At 50.3% G+C, this 23,163-nt stretch overlaps 9 protein-coding genes across 9 annotated transcripts; 3 read left to right on the forward strand and 6 right to left on the reverse strand.

Moving 5' to 3' along the window:
* Window positions 1–292: 292 nt before the first annotated feature.
* Window positions 293–1,803, reverse strand: N7447_002453 (uncharacterized protein; the record flags this gene model as incomplete). The annotated part of the gene is made up of 6 exons (XM_057226728.1): window positions 293–763; window positions 835–906; window positions 965–1,132; window positions 1,206–1,314; window positions 1,379–1,445; window positions 1,530–1,803. 6 exons carry the CDS (start codon window positions 1,801–1,803, stop codon window positions 293–295), a joined length of 1,161 nt encoding a protein of 386 aa, XP_057090744.1.
* Window positions 1,804–2,421: 618 nt separating this feature from the next.
* On the forward strand, window positions 2,422–4,806 carry N7447_002454 (terpene cyclase/mutase family protein; the record flags this gene model as incomplete). The annotated part of the gene is made up of 4 exons (XM_057226729.1): window positions 2,422–2,631; window positions 2,697–3,160; window positions 3,215–4,660; window positions 4,716–4,806. 4 exons carry the CDS (start codon window positions 2,422–2,424, stop codon window positions 4,804–4,806), a joined length of 2,211 nt encoding a protein of 736 aa, XP_057090745.1.
* Window positions 4,807–5,085: 279 nt separating this feature from the next.
* On the forward strand, window positions 5,086–6,523 carry N7447_002455 (co-chaperone SGT1; the record flags this gene model as incomplete). Its single annotated transcript, XM_057226730.1, has 2 exons — window positions 5,086–5,919; window positions 5,999–6,523. The coding sequence occupies 2 exons, from the start codon at window positions 5,086–5,088 to the stop codon at window positions 6,521–6,523; spliced, it is 1,359 nt and encodes a 452-aa protein (XP_057090746.1).
* A 269-nt stretch (window positions 6,524–6,792) lies between these two features.
* N7447_002456 (uncharacterized protein) lies at window positions 6,793–7,290 on the reverse strand (the record flags this gene model as incomplete). The annotated part of the gene is made up of 1 exon (XM_057226731.1): window positions 6,793–7,290. One exon carries the CDS (start codon window positions 7,288–7,290, stop codon window positions 6,793–6,795), a length of 498 nt encoding a protein of 165 aa, XP_057090747.1.
* Window positions 7,291–8,826: 1,536 nt separating this feature from the next.
* N7447_002457 (Aldolase-type TIM barrel) lies at window positions 8,827–11,785 on the reverse strand (the record flags this gene model as incomplete). Its single annotated transcript, XM_057226732.1, has 9 exons — window positions 8,827–9,916; window positions 10,078–10,145; window positions 10,469–10,519; window positions 10,569–10,850; window positions 10,949–11,184; window positions 11,248–11,356; window positions 11,418–11,546; window positions 11,594–11,637; window positions 11,698–11,785. Coding segments are annotated over 9 exons (2,097 nt in total), but the record flags the coding sequence as incomplete, so codon positions are not given.
* Window positions 11,786–12,377: 592 nt separating this feature from the next.
* Window positions 12,378–14,932, reverse strand: N7447_002458 (cysteine--tRNA ligase; the record flags this gene model as incomplete). The annotated part of the gene is made up of 2 exons (XM_057226733.1): window positions 12,378–14,489; window positions 14,552–14,932. 2 exons carry the CDS (start codon window positions 14,930–14,932, stop codon window positions 12,378–12,380), a joined length of 2,493 nt encoding a protein of 830 aa, XP_057090749.1.
* A 240-nt stretch (window positions 14,933–15,172) lies between these two features.
* trm61 (tRNA 1-methyladenosine methyltransferase subunit GCD14) lies at window positions 15,173–16,657 on the forward strand (the record flags this gene model as incomplete). The annotated part of the gene is made up of 1 exon (XM_057226734.1): window positions 15,173–16,657. The coding sequence occupies one exon, from the start codon at window positions 15,173–15,175 to the stop codon at window positions 16,655–16,657; it is 1,485 nt and encodes a 494-aa protein (XP_057090750.1).
* Window positions 16,658–17,012: 355 nt separating this feature from the next.
* N7447_002460 (UBA/TS-N domain protein) lies at window positions 17,013–19,767 on the reverse strand (the record flags this gene model as incomplete). Its single annotated transcript, XM_057226735.1, has 2 exons — window positions 17,013–17,114; window positions 17,185–19,767. 2 exons carry the CDS (start codon window positions 19,765–19,767, stop codon window positions 17,013–17,015), a joined length of 2,685 nt encoding a protein of 894 aa, XP_057090751.1.
* Window positions 19,768–21,430: 1,663 nt separating this feature from the next.
* Window positions 21,431–22,895, reverse strand: N7447_002461 (uncharacterized protein; the record flags this gene model as incomplete). The annotated part of the gene is made up of 4 exons (XM_057226736.1): window positions 21,431–21,862; window positions 22,141–22,319; window positions 22,380–22,752; window positions 22,893–22,895. 4 exons carry the CDS (start codon window positions 22,893–22,895, stop codon window positions 21,431–21,433), a joined length of 987 nt encoding a protein of 328 aa, XP_057090752.1.
* Between the last annotated feature and the right edge of the window lie 268 nt (window positions 22,896–23,163).

Below are 23,163 nucleotides of genomic sequence, written 5' to 3' on the forward strand. Positions count from 1 at the left end.
TTTTTTGCATAGTTTGGATATGCGATGGCTTTTCGGTCTGTACAGTTGCATTCTTATCCTCACATAATGATAGCGGACGAAATACATGCAATTCTTCCGATAGGGCGTTTTCATGTCTTCTATGACTTACTAAATCTGGCATCTAGCATTCCGATATTCTCATGTCTCTCGTTCTTTTACCTTTTACCGAAGTATTGGAGATCGCGGCAAGTACTATGGGATATCGTTCCTGTATCTATTCCATGTGATCTATTCATCTATACCTTCCTAGATAAACAGATCCTAAAGCATCTTACTGCTGCCGAAACATCCTCCGGTTAATCCACCCCTCCAACCCTCCCTGGCACCCATACAAGATCTCAATCTCGGCCTTCAGATTCAAAACCAGCATCCGCTGCAATTCAGCGCGCCATTCTGGCTCCGGTCCATCGATCGCCCAGACAGGACTGTTCCGAAGCATAGCCATGATCTTCTTGCGGTCTCGCGTGGTCAACGAAAGAAGAGCCGTGTCACCAAGTACCTCCGGAACTGCTACGATATCTGTCACTCGAAGACCAAGCCATTGCAGCCTCGGTATACTGAGTCGAGCATTTTGGTGCAAATGTGCCGCCGAGCCGTACTTGTACGTCGACATGATGGCCATGCCATGGGGATCACCATCGGTGAGGGCATAGAAACGGGGTGGATGTCTGCTCTGGTTGGACACGGAGTCGGACATTGCGCGCAGGAACGTTCGTGTCATGAAATCGGGGTATCCTTTGCCCTATTCGAGTATTGTTGAATTCAGTTGCTCCTTTTGGAGGCCGGGAAGGCTAAAGCAGAAACGCAGCTTACTGTGACCATAATTCCGTCTCCGGCTAGTGCTCTGGTGTGGTAACTTATTCGTGCGAGTCGGTGGAAGATTGCCTATGAACAGGGACTCAGCGTACTGATGCTCCAAGTTTGGTCTCTCCATGCTTCATACCTCTTTCTCGATGACCAGTACCCAGCGGACCCGTGAAATGTCAATCTCGTCTCCGTCCTCTAAGCGAGGAATCAAACTGTCCTCGATGACAGACTGTGCATCAATTAAAATATGCGAGCCACGGATCAACCGAAAGTTTCCCGTCACCAGACCTTTTGCTGCCGCTTCCTAGAAAGCCGTACACAATGTCAGCAACCTAACCTCGCAGTGCTACGATACCAGATGACTCGGCAGGACGAACCACATTCAATGCCGTTCTGTTCACTCCAATGGTGTACGCCAGGTCATCGACAATGCGGTCCACGATACTCTGTACGCGGAAGAATTCCGGGTCGATATAGAATATGTCTCTAGTTATTGTATGGATGTGTTCAGCATACCTTCCAGGCTGATTCATGGACATTGCCAGCTCACCTCTTGGAGATTAGCTGGCCCGTTCGAATAGCTTGGTCCAATATAGCTAGGATTCGAAGGATGGTGGCTACCAGAACGCGCAGACTCGGTCAGTTTGTCATCCGGGAAGAATGCCCAGGTGGTGTTCGGACTATAGGAGGAATGAGCTTACTAAATTTCCAGGCCTCGTGTGCCGTCTTTCCTGGCCAAGAGTATTTCCTGTGTGTCTCAGCTCTCGGGCTCGCTTCCAAAGCTCCGGTGATGGGGTTGATGATGCAAGCAATTGGGCTCGCTCTGCGCTTGAGGGTGATGGAGAGGTTGGCCTCTGTCGGGGACTGCGAGAGTCCGTGGATGATGGATGCGAGCGTGTTGTTGATGAATTCTTGGACTGAAGGATCTCGACCGTCATCTATTTCCAAAGTTTGGATGGTTGATAGCTCAGCCATGACCAGTGGATTTGGGTAAGACGTGCTGGAGAAGGACAAGACAGTAGTCCATAACTACCCGTGAACCACAATGGGCACAATAAGCTTACATGACACTATCCGATAACATACATTATTTAAACGTAAATACGATAAATACAAAATGGACCTAGATAGTAACAAAATCTGGATTAATACTACTCGATCATCTATAGAGGTCGGGAATTGGTTACAATATAATTCCTTCCTCTCCCTCTCGTTAGAGAATTCATTTCTGTAAATATCTATACACCGAACAGTTTCTTTTGATTTAATTGAGTATTCATTCTCTTGAAGTTTGGAGTTCTCGTATAGAGAGGAAACGCCGGACTATACCACGCCCACACCACGCCCACCACGCCACATCTTAGATCGGGGGCCGCTGTATCTTGATCCGAACATCCTTGACATTCATTCTCTTTCTCTTTCTTCTTCTTCTCCTTTTCAGTCAATTTGTCTGCCTCGCATCACATGCAAACATTCTTCATTCTACACCGCAGGTGTGATACTGATGACTAAGCTTCCCCGGTTTCCACTCGACATAACTCTCCAAGCTGTTTACTGTCTTTACTAGGGGAAAAAAACCCATTGTCTCATATCATGTCTTCTATTCCCCATATTGGACCATGGAGAACCCCAGCCGAGGGTCATCTCACCCCAGATGCCAATGGAGATCTTAAAACCGACTACTCACGCTGGCGATTGGTCGATGATGAAGGCCGTCAAACATGGCGATATCTCGAATCTGATGTGGAAAACCAAGAATGGCCGCAGTCAATAGCTGAGAAATATCACTTGGGAATGCCAACGGTATTTAAACCTCACTCCATTGACCAGAAATGTAAAATTTTCATCCGATTCTAATGGCGTTATAGGGTCTCCCCGAGCTGCCAGAGGCCAAGACGCCATTGAAAGCCGCCGAGAATGGGCTTTCATTCTTTTCGCACCTGCAACTGGAGCCCGGCAACTGGGCATGCGAGTACGGTGGCCCGATGTTCTTGCTGCCAGGTATCTTGATCACTTACTATGTGACCCAGACCCCTATCCCCCCTGAGTATGCAACGGAGGTCAAGCGTTATCTGTTTGCCCGGCAGCACCCAGAGGACGGTGGATGGGGTTTACACATCGAAGCTCACAGTTCCGTCTTTGGTACTTGTATGAATTATGTGGCACTGCGCCTGGTCGGTGTCAGCGAAGAGGACCCGCGCATGATTAAAGCCCGGGGCCTTCTGCATAAGCTTGGAGGTGCCATCTACGGTCCTCATTGGGCTAAATTCTGGCTCAGTATTCTGGGCGTGATGGAATGGGAGGGTGTCAACCCGGTTCCCCCTGAGATTTGGTTGGTTCAATCATTGCAACAGCTACAGCTCCTCTTTATTAACTGACTATATAGGCTTCTTCCTGATTGGGTTCCTTTCGCTCCTTGGCGGTGGTGGGTTCATATGCGCCAGGTGTTCCTCCCAATGTCTTGGCTGTGGTCTAAGAAATGGTCTCACCCTCTAGACGACTTGACAAGACAGCTGCGCGAAGAGCTATACACCCAGCCGTATAGCTCTGTGGATTTTGCTGCCCATCGCAACTCAATCCACGAGGTAGACAATTATTACCCTAAGACGTGGCTGTTGAATGCAGCCAATGAAGTGCTGGTTCGGGTCTGGAATCCTTACATTCGACCCACCAGTATTGTCAAGCGAGCTGAGGAATGGACCTGGGAGTTGATTCGCATGGAAGACGAAAACACCAAATATGCGGGGCTGGGACCCGTCAACAATCCAATGAACATGGTGGCTTGCTTTGTCCACGATGGCCCTGACAGTTACTCTGTCCGCCAACATAGGGAGCGGTTGAACGACTATATGTGGATAAAGGGAGAGGGTATGCTCGCAAATGGCACTAATGGCGTGCAAGTTTGGGACACGGCATTCATCACCCAGGCGATCGTCGTCGCTGGCTTCGCCGACGAGCCCAAATGGCGGCCGATGTTGACCAAAGCTCTTGAGTTCCTCGACGACCATCAATTACGAGAGAACGTACCAGACCAGGACAAATGCTATCGTCAACACCGTAAGGGCGCTTGGCCATTCAGCACCAAGGACCAGGGCTACACAGTTAGCGATTGCACCGCCGAGGGTCTCCGGTCAACACTTCAGCTGCAGGAGATGCATGGCTTCCCTAAGCTGATCTCCGAACAACGGTTGAAGGACGCTGTCGACTGTCTTTTGCTCATGCAAAACCCAAGCGGCGGCTTCTCCGAGTACGAAATTACCCGCGCTTCACCCAAAGTCGAATGGCTCAATGCCGCAGAGGTGTTCGGCGGAATCATGATCAGCTATGACCACCCCGAGTGCACAACGGCATCTGTTACGGCTCTGTCACTCTTCAGCAAATTCTACCCCAAATATCGCGCGGACGAAATCCGCGCCGCGAAACAGAAGGCTGTCGTCCACATCAAGCGCGTACAGCGCGCTGACGGTAGCTGGTATGGCTCTTGGGGTATTTGCTTCACCTACGCAGCGCTGTTCGCCCTCGAAAGTCTGGCCAGTATCGGTGAGACATATGAAACGAGCGCCGACTCTCGTCGGGGCTGTGATTTCCTGATCGAGAAGCAGCAGGCCGATGGTGGCTGGGGCGAGTCATACCTTAGTTGCGCAACCCATCAGTATGCTCAGCATGAGAAGTCCCAAGTGTGTCAGACTGCCTGGTCTCTTCTTGCGCTTATGGAAGCGGACTACCCGCACAAAGAACCGTTGGAGAGGGGCATTAGGCTATTGATGTCTCGCCAGCAGCGGAATGGCGAGTGGCTGCAGGAGGCGATTGAGGGTGTATTCAACCAGTCTTGGTAAGTTTGGACTGGTCCCGGTCTTATTTTGGATTTTCACTGACCCTCCTTCTAGCATGATCTCGTATCCTAACTACAAGTTCTACTGGCCTATCCGTGCCTTGGGGTTGTATAGTAAGAAGTTTGGAAATGCTGAGCTCGTGTAAACTATAAGGGAAATAATCTCTCCCGCACATGTAATTAATAATGAAGGGGTCTATTCAGCGATTTAATTGAGGCACACGCGTAGCTGTACTGCGTTTGTATAAAATCTCTTCTCTTCCTTTTTCTTTCCTTCTCTTTCCCCTCATCTTCCCCTCACAGACTCTATATCACGTGACTCGATGATTGATCCACAGGAGCTTGGGCCAATGCGGCTCATTGCTCCCTTCACGCTGGCACTCACGTACAGTTTTTCTAAACCAGAGCTAGACACCGATACCATCATGAATGCTGCATCCCAAGGTGACAAGGCCTCTGCCGAATCCAACTACCCCGTTGCTATCGAGCACTACACCCACGCCTTGAGCGAGCTACCCCGCGCTCCGGCATACTACATTTCGCGATCAACTGCCTATTCGCGCCTCAAGCCCGCAGATGGTGGACCCAACTACCAGGCCGCACTCAACGATGCTGAAATCGCGCTCCAGCTCGCCAAAGAGCGTGGAAACCGTGAATTGATCCTCTCTGCTCAGATGCGCCGCGCCGTGTCCCTCTACCAACTTGAGCGGTATGGAGATGCAGAATTTGTGTTTGACATCATTGCAAAGAAAACCAAGAGCGAGAAAGCCCCAGAGAACAAATCGGAGCAGGTCCAGGCTGCCATGGGAGGACCGGGATCCGGATGGGGAGGTCCCAGAAACAATTACAGTGCCCAGATGCCGATTTGGACTGCTAAACTTCAACGCAAGCTGGCGGAGTTGCCTAAGGACGATTCGAAGCGCATTGTATCTGTCACCGAGTACCCATCTTCTACCAACGTTCCCACTGGAGAGGAGGTCAAGGCTCAGTGGAAGGCCCTCAAGGCTGGCAAGAACGTGGAGGTGACCGGAGCCTCGCAGCAGCCCGAGCCTGAGCTATCAGGAGGTTCTACCCTATCTGCATCGGAGGCTGCTTTGGCTGCTAGAATTCAAAACTCAAACATCGGTGCTACATCTACTCCTGCTGCCCAGGAGAAGGTTCGCCATGAGTGGTATCAGTCACAGGATTCTGTCGTTGTGACTCTTTATGTTAAGGGGATCCCAAAGGAAAATGTCGTAGTTGAAATAGAAGAAGCTTTGGTATGTATTCTTGTGCTCAACTCTTTTTTTTTTTTTTTTTTTTTTTTTTATTCGAAATTCGAAATTAATTCTGCAAAAGGTCTCGCTGCAATTCCCTCTCCCATCTGGATCTGAATACGACTTCACTCTCGACCCGCTTTATGCAGCTATCAATCCCGCCGAGTCCAAGGTCTCAGTCAAGAGCACCAAGATTGAACTCACTCTGCGAAAGAAGACAGCTGGCCAGAAATGGAGTGCTCTCGAAGGTTTAGCCACTAACCCCACTGAGATCACCGACCGTCCAGCCGCTCAACAGACGCCAGCTACTGCGGGCCCTTCTTACCCAACCTCGTCACGCCACGGAACCAAGGACTGGGATAAAGTCGCATCCTCGCTCACTGGAAAGCAGCCAAAGGACAAGACAGGGGATGGTGGAGACGTATCTGAGGAATCGGATGGCGAAGGTGGCGATGCTGTCGACGGGTTCTTTAAGAAGCTGTATGCTGGTGCTGACCCGGAGACGCGTCGAGCTATGATCAAAAGCTACACCGAAAGCCAAGGAACATCCCTGAGCACGAATTGGTCTGAGGTTTCAAAGGGGAAGGTGGAAGCTCACCCTGAATGATTTTTCACTTGCTATTATTCTCATTCTCATTGCTAAGCCGCATGTAGCGAGGTGTTTCTCAGGTATCACAATTATTTGTTGTGAAATATGTCTCAATTTACTAGCTTCCAAACTTCCAAACTTCCTGATTAATCTTGGTTTCGAAAAGTAAGTAGTTCAATTCGTAGACTCCAATCACTTCGATATTAAAACTCCCTTCCAAACACCAACCAAATAGATATTCGAATCCAAACCCCAAGCCCATTCTCATCCGACCCTGCTCCCACCCTCTATGGACACACCACAGTCGTCCCATCCCCAGAAAGCCGAATAGGACACCCACCTCCATCTTGCCGACGCAAGGTAGCCACGGCAGTCCCACCCACCAACTTCAGGCAAACTTGAGCACCTTCTTCACTAGGCGGTTTCATGAAAGATTCCCCATTATACACCTGCTCAAACACCCGAGCAGGCCGGACTCTCTGCATAAAGAACTTAATCTCCTGTCCTTTATTGGCGTTCTCTTGAGCGTACACAATCCACACATTCACATCCTTGTTGCCGAATATCCATTTGCTTTTTTCGTAGACGTCACACAGACTGTGTACAGCAGGGATTTCCCTAAACCCGTCTGAGGAAGCGTTAGAGAGTAAAAAGCCTTCCTCGTTGACAATTGCCATGACAGAGCATGTCCCGAGTTTATGAGCCTCGACGCCGTCCGGAAATTCGGACCAGCTGCCCATTCCGGTGGTATCAGCATACACTATCCTTTTTGTAGAGGACGGCATGATGGTCGGTTGTTTGAGTAAAATAGTCGACAGTTTGTCTTGGGTGACAAGATTGTCGTGGATGGTTGTTTTGCTAACGTTTGCTTTGTATGTTGAGTTGGTCTCCGAATGATTCTATTCTCTCCAAGGTGCGATCAAATTGGAGTATATATACACATTCCGGCTTCCCCGGGAATGACATCTGGAAAGTTGGGCTGGAATCAAGGCAAAGAATGAAACCCAACTTAGCAGCAAACTCCCGATATATTGTTGGCTAGGAAGCCCCCACGGATCTTATAGATCAAGTATCGCGATATGGGATCGTCAATAGCACTAGGAATGAACTTGGTTTTACAAGTCAGCTTAGGGGGCTGCAAGAAAGGAAACTCGAAGCTAAAATGATAGGCTATGGGCGCTTAGGGCTCGGACTTCGCCTGAGTTCTATTCGTTCTCCGTGAATCTTATATTGGCGCCAACCCCTACACCCCCGAACGACTTCTGTTTTTTTTTACCGATCCTTGGTCCCGCAAGCCATGGTTCGGCGCTAGTATGGTTATGCTAGTCTGCTCAGGTCGAGACACCCGCATCACGATAGGGATGGTTGGCTCAGGGGTAAAGTTACCTCCCCGTCAGCCGCGTTGAGCTAATATACCCCCCTCAAGTGCAAAGGGACGCTATGAGTATGGGATGCTCTAAGATTATTGTAATGTTTCAGGCTCAAGTCGCCGACCTCTGATAGTTCATGGCTGTAACGACCCAACATCTGCGCAATCCCTGCTTCATGGCAAACATCTCCCGTCTAGCGAGCACAGCCTGAAAATTAGGATTTCTGAAAATCAGAATTGACCGCTAGTTTACCTCCCACTGTGCCCGAGGCGCAAAAGTGTGTTCCGCATGTATCACTTGGTTAGTTCGAATTTGGCCGGCTCCTCGCAGATCAGGGGGTCCTTGGCGAACCGTAATATGGTTTCGTCGAGGCTAATTGACCGACAGTGTTTCCTTAACAAAAGTGATGGAATATTATCAACCGCGCCTAGGATCACGGAGCTTGCTGGTACTGGTAAGTCTCGCTGCCATATATCCATGTACAAGTGGCGGCGTGTTCAGCGCAGCATCATAACTGGACCTGATAGGCCTTGCAACTCCCCGGGTTTCTGGTGCAATGTTTGAAGAAGAGAGAAATCATGTACTAAGATGGACATATAACGATTGAATATCAGATCAGAACATCATGGTTAGCAGCCAGGCCTCAACGCATTAGGGAGTAACGTGTCATATCCAGGCAAAATAACCAGCGAATTGAACTTGTTTCTTTGCTCCAAGTTATTACACCTTGCGTGGCTTATCCCGACCTACCTGGCTCATTAAGATCTTGACCTCTACTTCACGTATAATGGATGTAGTATTGTTTCCGTACTATAGAACAGGGGTATTATTAAGCACAGGTACTGGTAATACGATAAAACTAGACCAGAGGCAAGTAGGGGGAGATCCACTCCGAAGTATCATTTCAAACATTGGTGTACGTGCAGTAAATCACATCTAAATTTCGAGTATTTACTCTTCCTCCTCATCAGCCTTGTCATCACGGTACAGGAAGAATTGTGTAAAGATTGCCATATCCAGCAGCAGCGTGCCAGCACTGCCGATCAACCACGACAGGTTCACCAATACATACCGCCCATACAGTGCAGCTGCCTCACCAGGACGACACTGCGCACGGTGACGGTGCCCCATGATCTCCTCGGAAGACCCGCCATGGCAAATAGGCGAGTATGCTAGAATGGAGAGCACGTAAGTCAAGTTCCCGATGCAAGCAAAGAGGAAGAACAGCAGGGAAACACCATCCGTTGATTTGCGGCGGTAGTTCAAAAGAAGCTGGGGCAGGCGTGACCCAAGATACAAAGCTGCACAGAAATAGCCGAACACTTGACCTAGAACATCCATAGCAAGAGGTTCCGGGTCTGGTGATGATGACTTTGCTGCTGGGCTGACGAACCAGCCCAGCACACCTGCAGCACAGACTAGAGCGACGGCGGTGAGGTTGAAAAGAATTGATTGGAGGGCGGAAATGCGGCGGCGACGGGCGCGTTGAGCATGGCGGCACGCGGCATCGGTTGTTGGTTCGATGAAGGGCGTTGCGGGTGACAGATGGGTGCCGTCTACCGATGAATGGAAGATATCATGGTAGGAGGTTGCCGACTGCCGTCTTCCAGAGGAGAGTGGACGCGTGCGGTCTTGGGGTAGCTGTCCAGTTACATTTACAGCTTGGCGGCTGGGCTTCGGGATGAGTGATGATGTCTCTGTTGGTTCTGGTTGATGGTCGGCGCCATCGCGCTCCGCATCGGAAGTCCCGTTGGTTGCAAACAGGTCCGGTGTGGCCGAGGGGGATAGCTCTTCCTTGAGGTTGAAACCCCTGTAGTAAAAGCATTGCCCCAGCAGGACAATATCTGCTAAAGTGTAGTACACCGCAAGGATGATCATGGTAGGGAGCACGCCCTGTAGGACGGCACCGAGGATGTTAAACACATCGCCAGCCAACCAGATGATGAGGAAGATAAGAGAGAGGCCGTCTGCGGAGCCACGTCGGAAGTTCTCGATGATTTGAGGGGAGAAAACGACGACCCAGCAGGAAATAGAAATCGATCTAGATTGGTCAGTATTGGATTAAGCAAAACAAAACATGCAGGGATCGCCAAGCCAAGTAGATTTAGATCCGATGTCGCATACGCATGCATTAAATGAACATGACAGCTAACGAGAAAACACCAAAGAAGAAAAAAATTGAAGTTCAATTGTCGAACTTACCCGCAGATGCCGCTAAGGGCCTCGATGTTAAAATTAGCCGCCTGCGAGGGAAACATCTTGCAGGCGAACTGTGCGATTCAAATTCAAGTATTCGCGATAGAGGATTGGGGAGCAAAACAATGCAATAATCGAATACCAATATAAACAGTTATAGTCGCTGGAAATACCAGCTCTGTGCAAGTTGTAAATAGATGCAATTAGAGGTGCGCGAAGAGAATTGGAGAAATCCACAGATGAAAGGTAGATGACGTCGGGTCACGTGCTCTAGAAGTATACGGCATTTTAGGTGTTGATTTCTTTCATTTCCTTCTATTCCATGCAATTTATTAAGATACGGCTCAAATAAGATGAGTGTTGTCTTAATTGTGGGCTACATAATTCATGCAGCTACCTTCATGAGCAGCCCCAACTTGTCCTGGGCATCACAGAAGATGTTTATAGCCTTGGTCTCTGTCAGCGAAGCTTAAAAGTCGATCAGTGTATCTACTTACCTCGGTCAACTTGATGTGACTAGCACCACCAAGGTCTCGAGCAAATGTGATCTGGTAGCTTCCAGGGTCGTTGATGAAAGAGACGCCCTGCGTCGGGATTGGAAGTGTCGGCGCAATATCAATAAGCGACTTGACATTTCCTGCATAAGGCTGAGTCAATTGTGTCAACAGAGCTGGTGCAATGGTGAGGTGATCCACTCCAGCGAGGAAGAAAATCTCCTCGACAGAAGTCAAGCTAGCAGGGAGGACTTTGGTGGGCGAATTGATGGACTTGTAGTAGTTCTGAATGGCAGCGCAAAGCGGGAGCAATTTCGCATTGTCCACGTAACTAACATTGGAAAAGTGTCAGGCAGGATTTCGAAGAAGAATTAAGTGAGTACTTGCCCTGCTTGGACATGCACCTTCAGTTCGTTCACGTAGGGCGCGATATAAGTACAGCCGACCTCAGCTGCGAGTACAGCTTGAGTCATGCTAAACAGAGTGGTTGCCAAAGTACGCACACCCGCTAATTCAAGCGTGCGGCAGGCCATCATGCCTTCCCATGTACTCGGAATCTTGATAGAAATGCGATCGACGTCGAAGCCGGGCTGGACATACTGGAATAATTGCACAATTCCTATAAAACAATATGATTAGCGCACGTTTGAACAAGAACGATATCAATAGGAGTGGAACAAACGGAGTGCATTGACGACAATCTTCTCAGAAGAGTACGAATAGTAAGGATTAACCTGTACGTGGGCACGTCCATGAATGTGTTTTGCCATTCCTAGAGCCAATCTAACCATCTATTAATCAATATTAGTTGACTTTCATCAAACCCATGCTATAATCGAAACAACAACTCACCGCAATCTCGGCAGCCAACTCTTCGACACCAATGGATGAATACTTTGGATGCAATGACATCGCATCTGCCCGCGAGACAGCAATGACTTCAGCCCGTTCTGGCTTAGAAAGCTCGCCGAGTGCAATAGCCTGTGCTGTTGGCTTCATATCCTAGCGTCGCATGTTCATGTGCTTACTTGATTAGAAGTGCAGTCCTGGAATGGTCCCAGGGTTTTAGCAACTAAGAAGTAGTCAGGTATCTGAAAACGAGATCTCTATGTCGAAGGGCCAGTCCGCTCACCTTCGTCGTCCATGGTATCACAGTCGATCAGTGTGCGCGAACGCATATAGTCGAGGCCTGTCTGTACTGCCATCTTGAGTGTAGGATACTAAATTTGAAACCGGTGGTCCAGTGAACGAGTAAACTAGGGTCTGGTGGAGGAAGGAAAGGAGAAAGAAGGAGGGAAATGGGTATTCCACTTCCTCCAACCCCATAATGCATTTAATGGGGGGTTTCCGGGGCACCATACTCCGCAGGAGGCACGGATTTGTCGGCCCGAATGATCTTATAGTGGGCCGATCATTGTACATATTCCCGAATCATATGCACTCTACATATAGCACTATGTCTAGCACTGTGTGTTATTGTGGTGCAGCATGGGATAACGCGCTAGAAAGTATGACGGAAGTATGTATAGTATGTATGAGCGCGCTGGAGCTGGGTCAAAAGCGTCAAAGGTTTTGGGAAACCTCGAAAGTTTACAGCATGTCATAACAATTACTTGAACTACATATACTGAGCAAATTAAAAGCATATGGTGCTTGAAGTATCCCAACCAGGCAATGTTCGCATTGTATAGGATAAGAAGGATATATGTCGAGAGAAACGCCACGCGATGCAAAGTGGAAACCCACCCCCAAGATACCGATACCTAGCAAACTAGGTGTTTAAAAATAATATGCTCTCTTTGTTTTTGGCTTTTATTTGGCCTGGGTAGCCAACCACGCCTCATGTGCCTTCTTCTGGCGCTCCCAGTCTTTGCGGAGCTTCTTCGCCCGGCTTTTAGTGATCTCCTCACCGGCAGTGTCGTGGGTAGGCAGACCTTCCGGGTCCCAGGCGCTGTACTCGTTGGTGCGGAACATCTCCAGGTGGCTCAGCTTGCCCTTCTCTGCCTTCTTGAGAGCCTCTTGCTCCTTCTTCAGCTTCTCGGCTTGTTTTTGGAGAGCCCGGGTTTCCTTTTCTTCCCGTGCCTTAAGCATCTCCTGGGTGACTGGCCGGACCAGGGCAGGCTGGTTCTCCCGATCTTCGAGGGCGATACCAACATCGAAGAGGTCGATGTCTCGCACCCGATCGCACAGGGCAAGAATATCCTTGCCAATGGAATCAGATGACTCCAAAGACACCACCTTGGCACGGAAGTTGGAGAAAAGCTCAGCGTATGGCTTAGCAGCTTCGGAGGCCTCTTGGGATACTGATGCCTTGGCAACTGCCGCCTCCAGGTCCTTGGCGGAGATTCCAGCCTTGGACCGCGCGGCATCACGGAGAGAGTCACGCATAGCTGATAGAGGGTACAGGTAGGCCTTGGCCTCCTCGGGGATATCAATACCAGACCAGCCAACTTCAGTGCTGTCAGCCGAGGCGGTGCCGTTGAGACCGAAAATGTTCACCATGGAGGTAACCCATTGGGCTGCAGCCTGAACGTCCGCGGAAGGCACGGTGGCCTTGTCGACAATGTTGAACTTGGAGATGAGTTCTGAGATTGACGCCATGACAGCAGGAGTGTTGAAAGAATCACAGAGCTGGTCGTTGACTGTCTTCTTAGCCGCTTCGAGATCAACAGCAAAGGTGGTGTCAGTGCCTGACGACTGGAGAGCCGCAGGATCCTTCACCTTGAGGAAGAAGTTGTTCACCTTCTCCTCCCATGAACTGCCAGTGTTTACCAGGTCCTCTGTGATCTCAACGCCGTCCTTCCACCCACCAAGGAGGAAAACAATGCGCAGACTTCTCGGCGTCCAGTCTTTGCGATCAAGCGCTTCTCGGATGGTAGTGAAGTTCTTCAGCGACTTGGACATCTTGGATCCTTGGATAGACAGATGGCCCATGTGCAGGAAGTAGTTAACCCATTGCTCATGCTTGTGGTCACCGTGCCAGTATGCCTCGCTCTGGGCAAGCTCATTGTCGTGGTGCGGGAAGGCAAGATCAATACCACCAGAGTGGATATCCATCTGGTTGCCCAGCCGGGCTGATGCCATGGCTGAGCATTCGATGTGCCAACCAGGGCGGCCCTTGCCCCAGGTGCTGGACCAGCTCGGCTCGCCTGGCTTGGACGACTTCCAGAGAGCGAAATCGGAAGGTCCACGCTTCTCTGTTGTCTTGCTGGCCAAAGAGCCTTCGCCCTCTGCAGCCAGTTTGTTGTCTGACCGACTCCATGGCTCAAGGCGAGCGTACGGGTGGCCCGCAGCTTCGAACGCATTGATATCAAAGTACACCGATCCGTCCTTTGTAGCATATCCAAAGTTATTCTTAACGATGCGATCCACAAAGGCCGCAATCTCATCACCATATTCCGTCACGCGAGTCAACTCGGTGGGATCAAGAACATTCAGGTCCCGCATATCCTTAAGGAAGCGGTCTTCATATCTCTTGGTCAATTTGGTGAAGATGCTGTGATCGTCCGCATCAACCAATGCACCCTTCAGGGCATCGAGGTAAGGCAAAAGCAGATCCTGCGCGTTCGAGTAGAATGACTCAGCGAAGAGAGCAGGGTCGGCACTCGAGCCATCACGGGTTTCCGCCTGCGCGATGACTTTTGCGGCCGACGCAGCCGTCTTGATGTGCATCTTAACCTTGGCCTCATCATCGCCTGCCTTCTCGTTTCCTGGCAAAGCTCCGCCGTTCAAGATAGTTGCGTAAGTTTTTTCAACCTCCTTCTGGTACTGCGAGGGGGGGAGTTCAGATTCGAGCAAGGGAAGGTTCTTCTTTAAGTAGGCAACGAAAGCGGATTTGGCGGTGTCTAGAACCTCCGGGGTAATCGTAGGGTTGACAGTGACGAATTCGTTAAACAGGTGTTGTTGTCTGGCGCGGAGGATGATCTATAGGATTGGTGAGTCACCACGCTTGAGACTGTATCCATATACACAGCGCCGAGTAATACCTTATCGTCCACATCTGTAATGTTCATAACGAAGTTGACATCAAACTTGAAGTAGTCGCGCATAATTCGCCGAATGATATCGGTGCTAACATAGTTTCGGGCATGTCCAAGATGCGCATCGTCGTAAACGGTCGGTCCGCACGCGTACCACACAACTTTCTTGCCCGCAGGGTCGATCGGGACGAAAGGGGTCTTGGACTTGGTCAACGAGTTCCACACCTTCAATGGAGGCAGTTGCGCGTCCGGGCTGGAGGCCGGTTGCCGCCATGGCGGCTGCTGGCGAGAAGACATAGACCTGAAAGAATTAACAGACAATAAAAGCCGGTGTTTGGACGGTGAGAAGAAAGGAAAGGAAAGAAGGGAGGATCGGGGGGAGAGCATAAAGAAAACAAAGACAAATGGAGGGGGAGGGGCTCTTGTCAGGACCAGATCGACTCATCCATCAACTGCGGACTCGCTGTGATTGGCGGCAACTGGGGATGGGAGGACCGAGCCCTGAGCCCTAATTTATGGCCCGATCAGGTAATGAGCATGGCAACATTTTTTCTTTTGCGGAGAGGCAAGTTCCAGCCTCAAGTTAGGGATTGTCCATATCAATTTCGCTCATTGATATTACTCACTATGCCGTCCCCATTCTTCACCCGGAACGCCCAAACCGAAGCAGATAGCCTCGCCCTCCTGCAACTCCGTCGCGATCAGATCATCCCGACGATCCTCCGCGACCATGACGATGAGAACCAAGGCTATTGGGAAGGCAAGGTCACCAACACCCGCTTCGGTTCATTCCCACACAGCACTTTGATTGGGCAAACTTGGGGCTCGCAGGTTGTCGCTTCAAAAGTCGACACAGGCTCGCGCGGTCGCAACCAATCCGCCAAGCGCAAGGCTGAAGAACTCGATGCCGACGCAACAACAACCGGCGCAGAGGAGGAGAAGAAGAAGCCATCATTAAGAGCCCCCGTCTCAGCGGAAAGTGGTTTCCTGCACATCCTCGCCCCGACCCCCGAAGCGTGGACCATATCTCTTCCCCACCGCACGCAGGTTGTCTACACCCCAGACTACAGCTACATCCTCCACCGACTCCGCGCACGACCTGGTTGCACAGTCATTGAAGCCGGAGCCGGTAGCGGCTCATTCACACACGCCTCTGCTCGCGCCGTTTTCAACGGGTATCCCGGGACCGACGGAGCGACCAAACGGCAACGACTGGGAAAAGTATGCAGTTTTGAATTCCACGAACAGCGCGCGGCCAAAGTGCGGCAGGAACTGAAAGACCACGGTCTGGACGGGATAGTGGAGGCTACGCATCGCGATGTCTACGAAGACGGATTTCTGTTGGGCGATCCCAAAACCGGCAAATCGCCCAAGGCCAATGCCATCTTCCTGGATCTACCCGCTCCCTGGCTCGCATTGAAACATCTCGTGCGCAATCCGCCTCCTGGGCAGGAATCGGCTCTCGACCCTGAGTCGCCCGCTTATCTGTGCACATTCTCGCCCTGTCTCGAGCAGGCTGAGCGTACAATCCGCACTATGCGGAAGCTGTCATGGCTGAATATTTCAATGGTGGAAGTCGCTCAGCGTCGACTTGACGTCAAACGGGAACGTATCGGGCTGGATACCGAGGGCGTACGCGGAGCTACATTGTATCCAAAGACGGTTGAGGAGGCTGTCGCAAAGCTTCGCAGTGATGAACAACGTGCGAAGCTCATCCGTGACAACCGAGCGAGCAAAGACGATCCAGATTATCAGCCAATTGCGAAGGAGACTCCGTTCTATAAAGAGAAGACCGATGTCCCCTTATATGCTCAGGGTCGTTTGACGCATCGGTCAGAGCCAGACCTCCGAACTCACACATCATACCTGGTCTTTGCGATCCTGCCTCGGGCTTGGTCTGAAGAACAAGAGCAAAAGTGCCGGGATCAATGGCCGTCCGCCAAGGTCGCTAAGCCCGATGAGCCGAAGATAAGCAAGAAGCAAATGAAGAGAGAGGCTGCAGCGGAACGAGCAAGGCTTCGCGACGAACAGAAGAAATTGGAAGAAAATCCGCAGCCAGGATCGGGAGATAAGGCTGAGGAAGAAAAGGTGGAAGAGAGCACCGAGGCATGAGGATGAATAGATACCAGTGATTTGTTTCGTTAGCATAAAATTTCCATAGCTAGATTGAGGCACTGTTGCGTTAGAAGACAGTCTACACCGCCCATATCATTTACTCAAAAGGCTCTTGAATTATTCGCATTTTACGCAATCCTGGTGTCAAGCTGGTGGTCGTCAACTCCTCCGATATCGAACCAACGGCGATGAATGAGTACTACAGAGGATCAGAACCATAAAGAAGGCAACCCCTCATATGGGAATTCTCTATGTATAGGACAAAGACGCTATGAAGGCCGCCTTCTAATAGGATCATGAGATGCAAGTAGTGACATTGGGGTAGATGGTATCAACAGGGAAATAGGAATTCTCAGAGGTTATTTTCAGCTCTGAACTTATCCCACGCTTCATTCAGGGTTCCGAACACAGATCCAGCAATCATACGCTGCTCAGTAGTAGCAGTAGTAGAGATCTAATAGGGAACGTTAGTTGACCACCAGATGAGATGCAGCCAATGCCGCCTAAGAAGGGGGCAAACATACCTTATCAGGATGCACCTTGGAAATTCCCTTCATGTACTGAATCTTAACCTTATTCGGCAAAACCAGCTCCGACAAGCCAATCTTCTTCCACCCAGCCTCGGGCCATAGCACAGAATCCAGGCTACCCAGCAATGCACGCAAATTGTCTTGCTTGCCATTCCTCCAGGCGGCAATTCTCGCGTCGACGCTCTCAGAAAGAGCAAACTTCTCTTCGTCGGCGCGCTCAGCCGCCTCGTTGGCTTGCCGCAGACGACTGACTGCTTCAAAGTCTGACCCAGATGCAGACGTGGCCGTGAGACCGGACATAGCCGAAGCCTTCTTAGGCGGAGGTGAAGGCCTTTTACTAGCGGGGGTTGCAGGCTTAGATTGAGGCTTGTTGATACCAGCTGCTTTCTCGCAACGGTTCCGGCCTTGGATACTCGTGCTGCCACCATGACCAGACTCTACAGCCATTTTCCACGCCTGTGCGGCATCACCCCAGCGCTCGAGTTGCTCTAAAGCTTCAGCTTTGCGCATTAAAGCCTTGCCGAAGAAATCTTTCATAGGTTTAGGCGATTCCCCAGTGCAGAGATCGATTGCCTCCGATTCGCCCTTAGATGGACCAATGAATGTTAGGATGATGTCGGCATCATCAATGGCAGACTTGGGTTCGCCGATTTTCAGGGCTGTCATGGCACGATTGCTGCGGATGATAATGGTGATAGGATGCTTATCGGGGAGCATACCAAGAGCCGTGGAGAAGCTCTGATGGGCTGCTGCGTAGTCGCCTCTTTTGTATGACTCTGCGGCCTTTGCGCGGTGCCGATGTGTCGATTGAAGTGCCTCTGGAGACACAGGCGGAATAGACCGTGTTGGGGCTTTGGGGCGTACGGGGATGGAGACTGAGCGTTGCGGAGGCGTAGCAGTCTGGGCAGGGGTGGGAGGCTTTGAACGACTAGCAGAAGGAGCGGTAGAATCAAATAGATCGACAGTAGACTCAGAAGGCGGCGGTGTGGCCTGAGGTCGCTTGCGTCTCGCGGGACTAACATATGCTTGCGCCGGCTGCTCTTCAGCAAACCGCGAAAGCCGAGATTTAGGATCTTGAGAGCTTGGTCTGGATGGACGCTGGAGGAAGTTAGGTTGTTGCCTCGGCTGTACAGCGCCGGGGGCCTGTTGGTTACGAGGAGGCTGGCTTCTCGGGTCGGGGTGGTGGCTTTCACGAGGACGAGAAGGTTTCTGCGGCCGACCATCTCCAGACTCAAGAAGAAGCGCTTCATTAGTGAAGTCCTGCTGCTCTCTTTGGGATTGAGTCGGCTGGTCACGACGATCTGGACGCTGCGGCTGCAAAGAAGGCTCATTTTGTGGAGAGGATGCATCTTTCATCCAACGTGGCTGGCTGGGGTCATTCTCAGTATTGAATTCGTTTACAGCTTGTTGGAATTTCTTGCTGCCAGTCTTCCAAAGCGAACCGGCGGATTTCAGCAGATTATTACCAAATTGAGAGGCGACCTGCGCAGGGTCTTTGTCCGCCGATGCTGGACTCCGTCTGTCCTGGCGTGACCGAGATTCTGGCATTTCTTCTCTCATCCACGACGGCCTGTCGCGGTTACGACTATCGCTCCTTTCAGCACGATCGGCAGATCGAGTCGCACTGGGGTGTCCTTCGGTCTTCTGACGAGATTCGGCATGTGCCTGGGTAAGAAGCCAACCAACAGCAGCCTGTACATCGGTCCCGGACTCTGTGGTATTCAAAGCCCGGCGAGATTTATCCGCCGGGAATCCCATGTCCACCAGCTCCGCAATAGCCCGATCGACCTCGTTGGAAGGCATAGGAGATGCATCTTGGTCGCGTCCTCGGTCTGAGGGTGTGGAAGATGTGGGAGGTGGTTCCTGGCGGGGGATATCTGATACCGGCTTCCCGAGCAAACCAAGGAAATCATCATCGTCGCCCTGTTGAGGCTGAGGAGGGGGGGCTGGTTTCGGCTTCAATTGATTGAGGCCGAATGGGTCATCATCATCAAAGGCGTCCATACCCCCTGCGTTGTCCTGCATGGAAATTCCCCCATTGGAAGGTTCTGGGCGATGGTTCATATCGCTTCGAGGCGAGGATCTCGAGGAGTCGGGTACTGGGAAATTGGTCGACGCGTCCACCGGCGCGGCAGCATCGAAGGCGGCCAGGATATCCTCATCGTCCGCAGGCGGTGGTACAGATCGAGATGTAGGTACGGATGCGGGGCTCCGCGTATGTCCTTCAAAGTTGTCCCAGAATTGGTTGTTCTGGCCTCCGTATTGCGATTCAAATTGACTGCGTTTATCGGCTTCCTTCTTGGCCTTTTCCTCCTGCAAGCGTTTCTGCTGTTCTATGAGAGAAAGGTTCTTGCTTCCGGCGGAAGAATTGAATGAGACCAGATTCGCAAAGCTATCTCCGGTAGAAGTGGCGGGCTTTGATGGCGAGCTTGAGCGGTTCGAGGTCGCAGATAACGGGGTAGACCTGCCAGAGCCGCCATTTGATGGTATACTTGGGTACAAGTATCCAGAGCTCATTGGCGGTGGTTTGCTTGTGTGTTTGGAGTCGGACCAACTCAAGCCGTTGAGGTCCTCCATGGTGAGTGAGCTTGTCGCAAAGGATGACGTCTGGTGGGTTCGAATGAGGATTAGGTCCCAGGATAGGGATGAAGGTTTTCCATGATCTCACCAGCTCACAATATAAGTAAAAGACTGAAGTTATTTCAATCGTTTGCTATGCTATCAAGCAGATGTAGAACACTTGCCCCCTACATGTGGGGGACCCAGACCGCACTGAGGCTAGCACGTGATGCTACGGTTTCATCAGTCGCATTCTGGAATAGCTTCATTTCCCTAAGGTTATATGAGGAAATATCAATTCACTTGTCTAGCTATACAGTTTCTTGAGTTTGAGGTTGAAAGGGTGTCAGAAATCAACTCCGCCCATCATGAAATAAGCTAAGTCCGAAGTGTATGCAATGACGTTGACGTGAGAAAAATCATAGTCCAGAGACTTTCAATTAGCCCATAGTATATTTTGATTTCTCAATAATCATGATTCTAAAACTCTCAAGGATCACTCAAATCTCTTTCAGCCCATAGAAAAACCTGAGAACTATTCCTATCGCGGTAGTTTAACCAAGTGACCCCAAACTTGGCAAATCCGATGATTAAATGGAAAAGAACCACCTTGAAAATTTGAAAATACTACTTGCCCAAGCCTCCCAGTGATGGACTTGTGCAAACCAAAGTCCCTAATAAAGCTATGGAGAACCCCAAAACTTACAGTGTGGAGCCCCAAATGTCAGTTGTATCGGCAAGCATGAGGATGTCTCTGCCGGTCAAGCTACACCTGTAAAAGCTCACGTGCGAGGTAGCCATATTCTACCTCTTGACGGTCGCCCTTAAGCAGCAAAAATTTGAAGTCCTCGAGCCATACAATAACCCACAGATATCATCGGTTCCTAGCCCTAATCGGCAGAGACTTTACCCATAACATCTAGGCATGTACATCGCATCAATCCCTGCCAAAGCTAAACTACATGTCCATGTCATTCAACCATTATAGGAACAAGTATCCGGAGATCTCCTAGACTATTTGTAGACAGGGCGTGGTCGTTTCCTTTTCTGCTTTTGGCCAATGAATATCATGTCCCAATTAGGGACGTACTGGGTCGGAAATGCAATACGTCGTTACAGCTAGAACTATCTTGTCTTTTCTGCAAGACCCACGTACTCCATAAATTCTAGCCCATATCTACGGAGCATGTTCTTTCAGGCTAGTCCGTACTCTAGTGTCTTTGAAAGTCCAGAGTGACATTTCTGTCACCCGCTAGACTCATGTTAAATCGTTCAAAGTTCAGTAAATGGCACGAATTGAGAAGAGCTTCATGTCTTAGCGCCTAGGCTTATGAAGTTTGACAGGCTAGAAATACCCGGTAATATCCATCTATACGAGGTCGAAGAAGTTTATGCCGGTGGGGCAACTACAGTCTAGGCTCCATGCATGGGTCTTGTAGCCCTACGGAGTAGATACGTACTACTTGGGTACAACGCTATATGCACATGGTCCGTGGCTATGTAATTTCTCCCAGCCTACGGGGTACCTTTGTATGTATTGAGATGCCAAAGTTGATCGAAAAGTGGAATTGGAAAAGTGATCACATTGTAGCAGCAAGTAGTGACTGTTGAGCCGGAGCAATCTTAACTTTGTTAGTGTGTACATGGAAAGAAAAGACTTCCCAAGCTGAGAATCGGCCGCTTAGTTCCGCGTAATAAAGATAATCATCTGGTGAGAATCAGACAAAGCTTTGCATCCTCCATAGCTGCAGGCAACCAGCTGGTATTCTTCCGAAGGGGTTAGGACTCCACGCGCACTCCGCACGTTACTCTCCTCGTTAAATATTAGTTCCTTCGTGAAGTCGGCGGTGTAGTACTCCTCTGGAACTTGCTGGGCAATCTCAAGAGGGAGATGCTTCCAGTTGGCTACCAAAGAGCCCCAAGATTCCGAGTCTGGCTCCCAAACCCGAGTGCGATGTTTATCCGGGTCTTTAAAAACCATGATGGCGCCTCCACCACGAACAAATGGGAGCGCATGGCTCAGATGGTCGGCAGTATAAATCCCAGGGCCAAACTCGTTATCGATATTGTGGCTATTTGTTTGTGGAATGAAAAACGCCAGACTTGATTCCAACTCATCAAGTGTTAGCCTCGATACCAGAGGTTTTGGAACTCCAGTGGTGCTCTAACGAGCTTCCTAATACCAACTTCCAATCAATCGAACTTCTTATCGAACGTTACCTTGGTACGATCAATCGTCCGTGATGGTTCTATTCGACAATTTCGGTATAGGCTGCGGAGGTTAGGGGCTTTTAACGTCTCTTTGATGGCGTCTGGGGTAGGAGTAGCAACTGCTGTCACTAACGACGAAGGTATGAGCGGCTTGTTTCCCAAGGCCTTCGCTTAGATTACCCGAGGAAGCGTTCCTTCTTCCATATGGCGCTCTACTGGCCACAACAGGGTTGCCCTAAAGGGAACGATCTCTATGGCGTCCTTGATAAGGTAGGCAGGGTCGTCGATCGCTTCGACGAGTTCGCCAAGCCGCGCTAACCATGCCAAACTGCGTAGGGGCCCGATCATTCGGACAGATTCTATTGTCGTAGTTGAGATTAGCTGCCAAGTTCCCTAAACAAGAAAAAGAAGATCCCTACTGCGCTGGCCGTTGTCATCCAACCATTCCTTAATGTCTGCCGGGATCTCATCCTCAGGGTATCCGTTTCGGTGGGTCCACACGTGACGGAACCCGTGCTGTGCGAGGTTGAGATGGTTGCGTGGCCACCCCCGAGCTAGAACGGCATCGCCTTCAGCGTAGTCGGAATCAGGCTCCCACGTTCGCTCGTGGTCTTCCTGGTCCGTACTTTCTCTCGTTGTCGTGTTAGCGCGCTGTGGCTTGGATTCCTCTGTATCGAAATATAGTGGCGGAGTGGTGTTATCAAGAGGGGTGAGCGGTGGCTTGGATCCCTCTGGCTTGAAAAATGGCTGAGTGGTGTTGTTAAGGGCGGCGAGTGGTTTGGATTCCTCTAGCTTACAATATTGCAGAGTAGCGTTATCAGGAGTGAGCGGTGACTTAGATCCTGAGGCTGAGCTTAAAGAGGGTGAAGTCAGTGGTAGATGAATGACATCTGGAGGGCTTCAACATTCAATGTTATTCTACGTTCTCCTACCATGGCCAAACGTTATGGCTATTTCAAAAATAGGAAGCTACATATGTAGACTTTATTTGCCGGCAGGAGCAATCGATTGCCTATATACTGTGTGTACATTATTAAGTGACAGTTTTTTTGGGATCATGGACACCGAAAAAAGACATCAAAACAATGCCGTGGAAAGACAACTAGAAAGGATGCTAAATGCCGGTGATAAGACCGATCCAGTGGCCACCATATGCCTAGATCTATCTACAACACGGAGTACATTGTATCCAATCGATAATCT

The sequence above is a fragment of the Penicillium robsamsonii genome (genome assembly GCF_028829455.1).
Source record: "Penicillium robsamsonii strain IBT 29466 chromosome Unknown utg000001l_segment0_segment0, whole genome shotgun sequence".
Lineage (NCBI taxonomy): Eukaryota > Fungi > Ascomycota > Eurotiomycetes > Eurotiales > Aspergillaceae > Penicillium > Penicillium robsamsonii.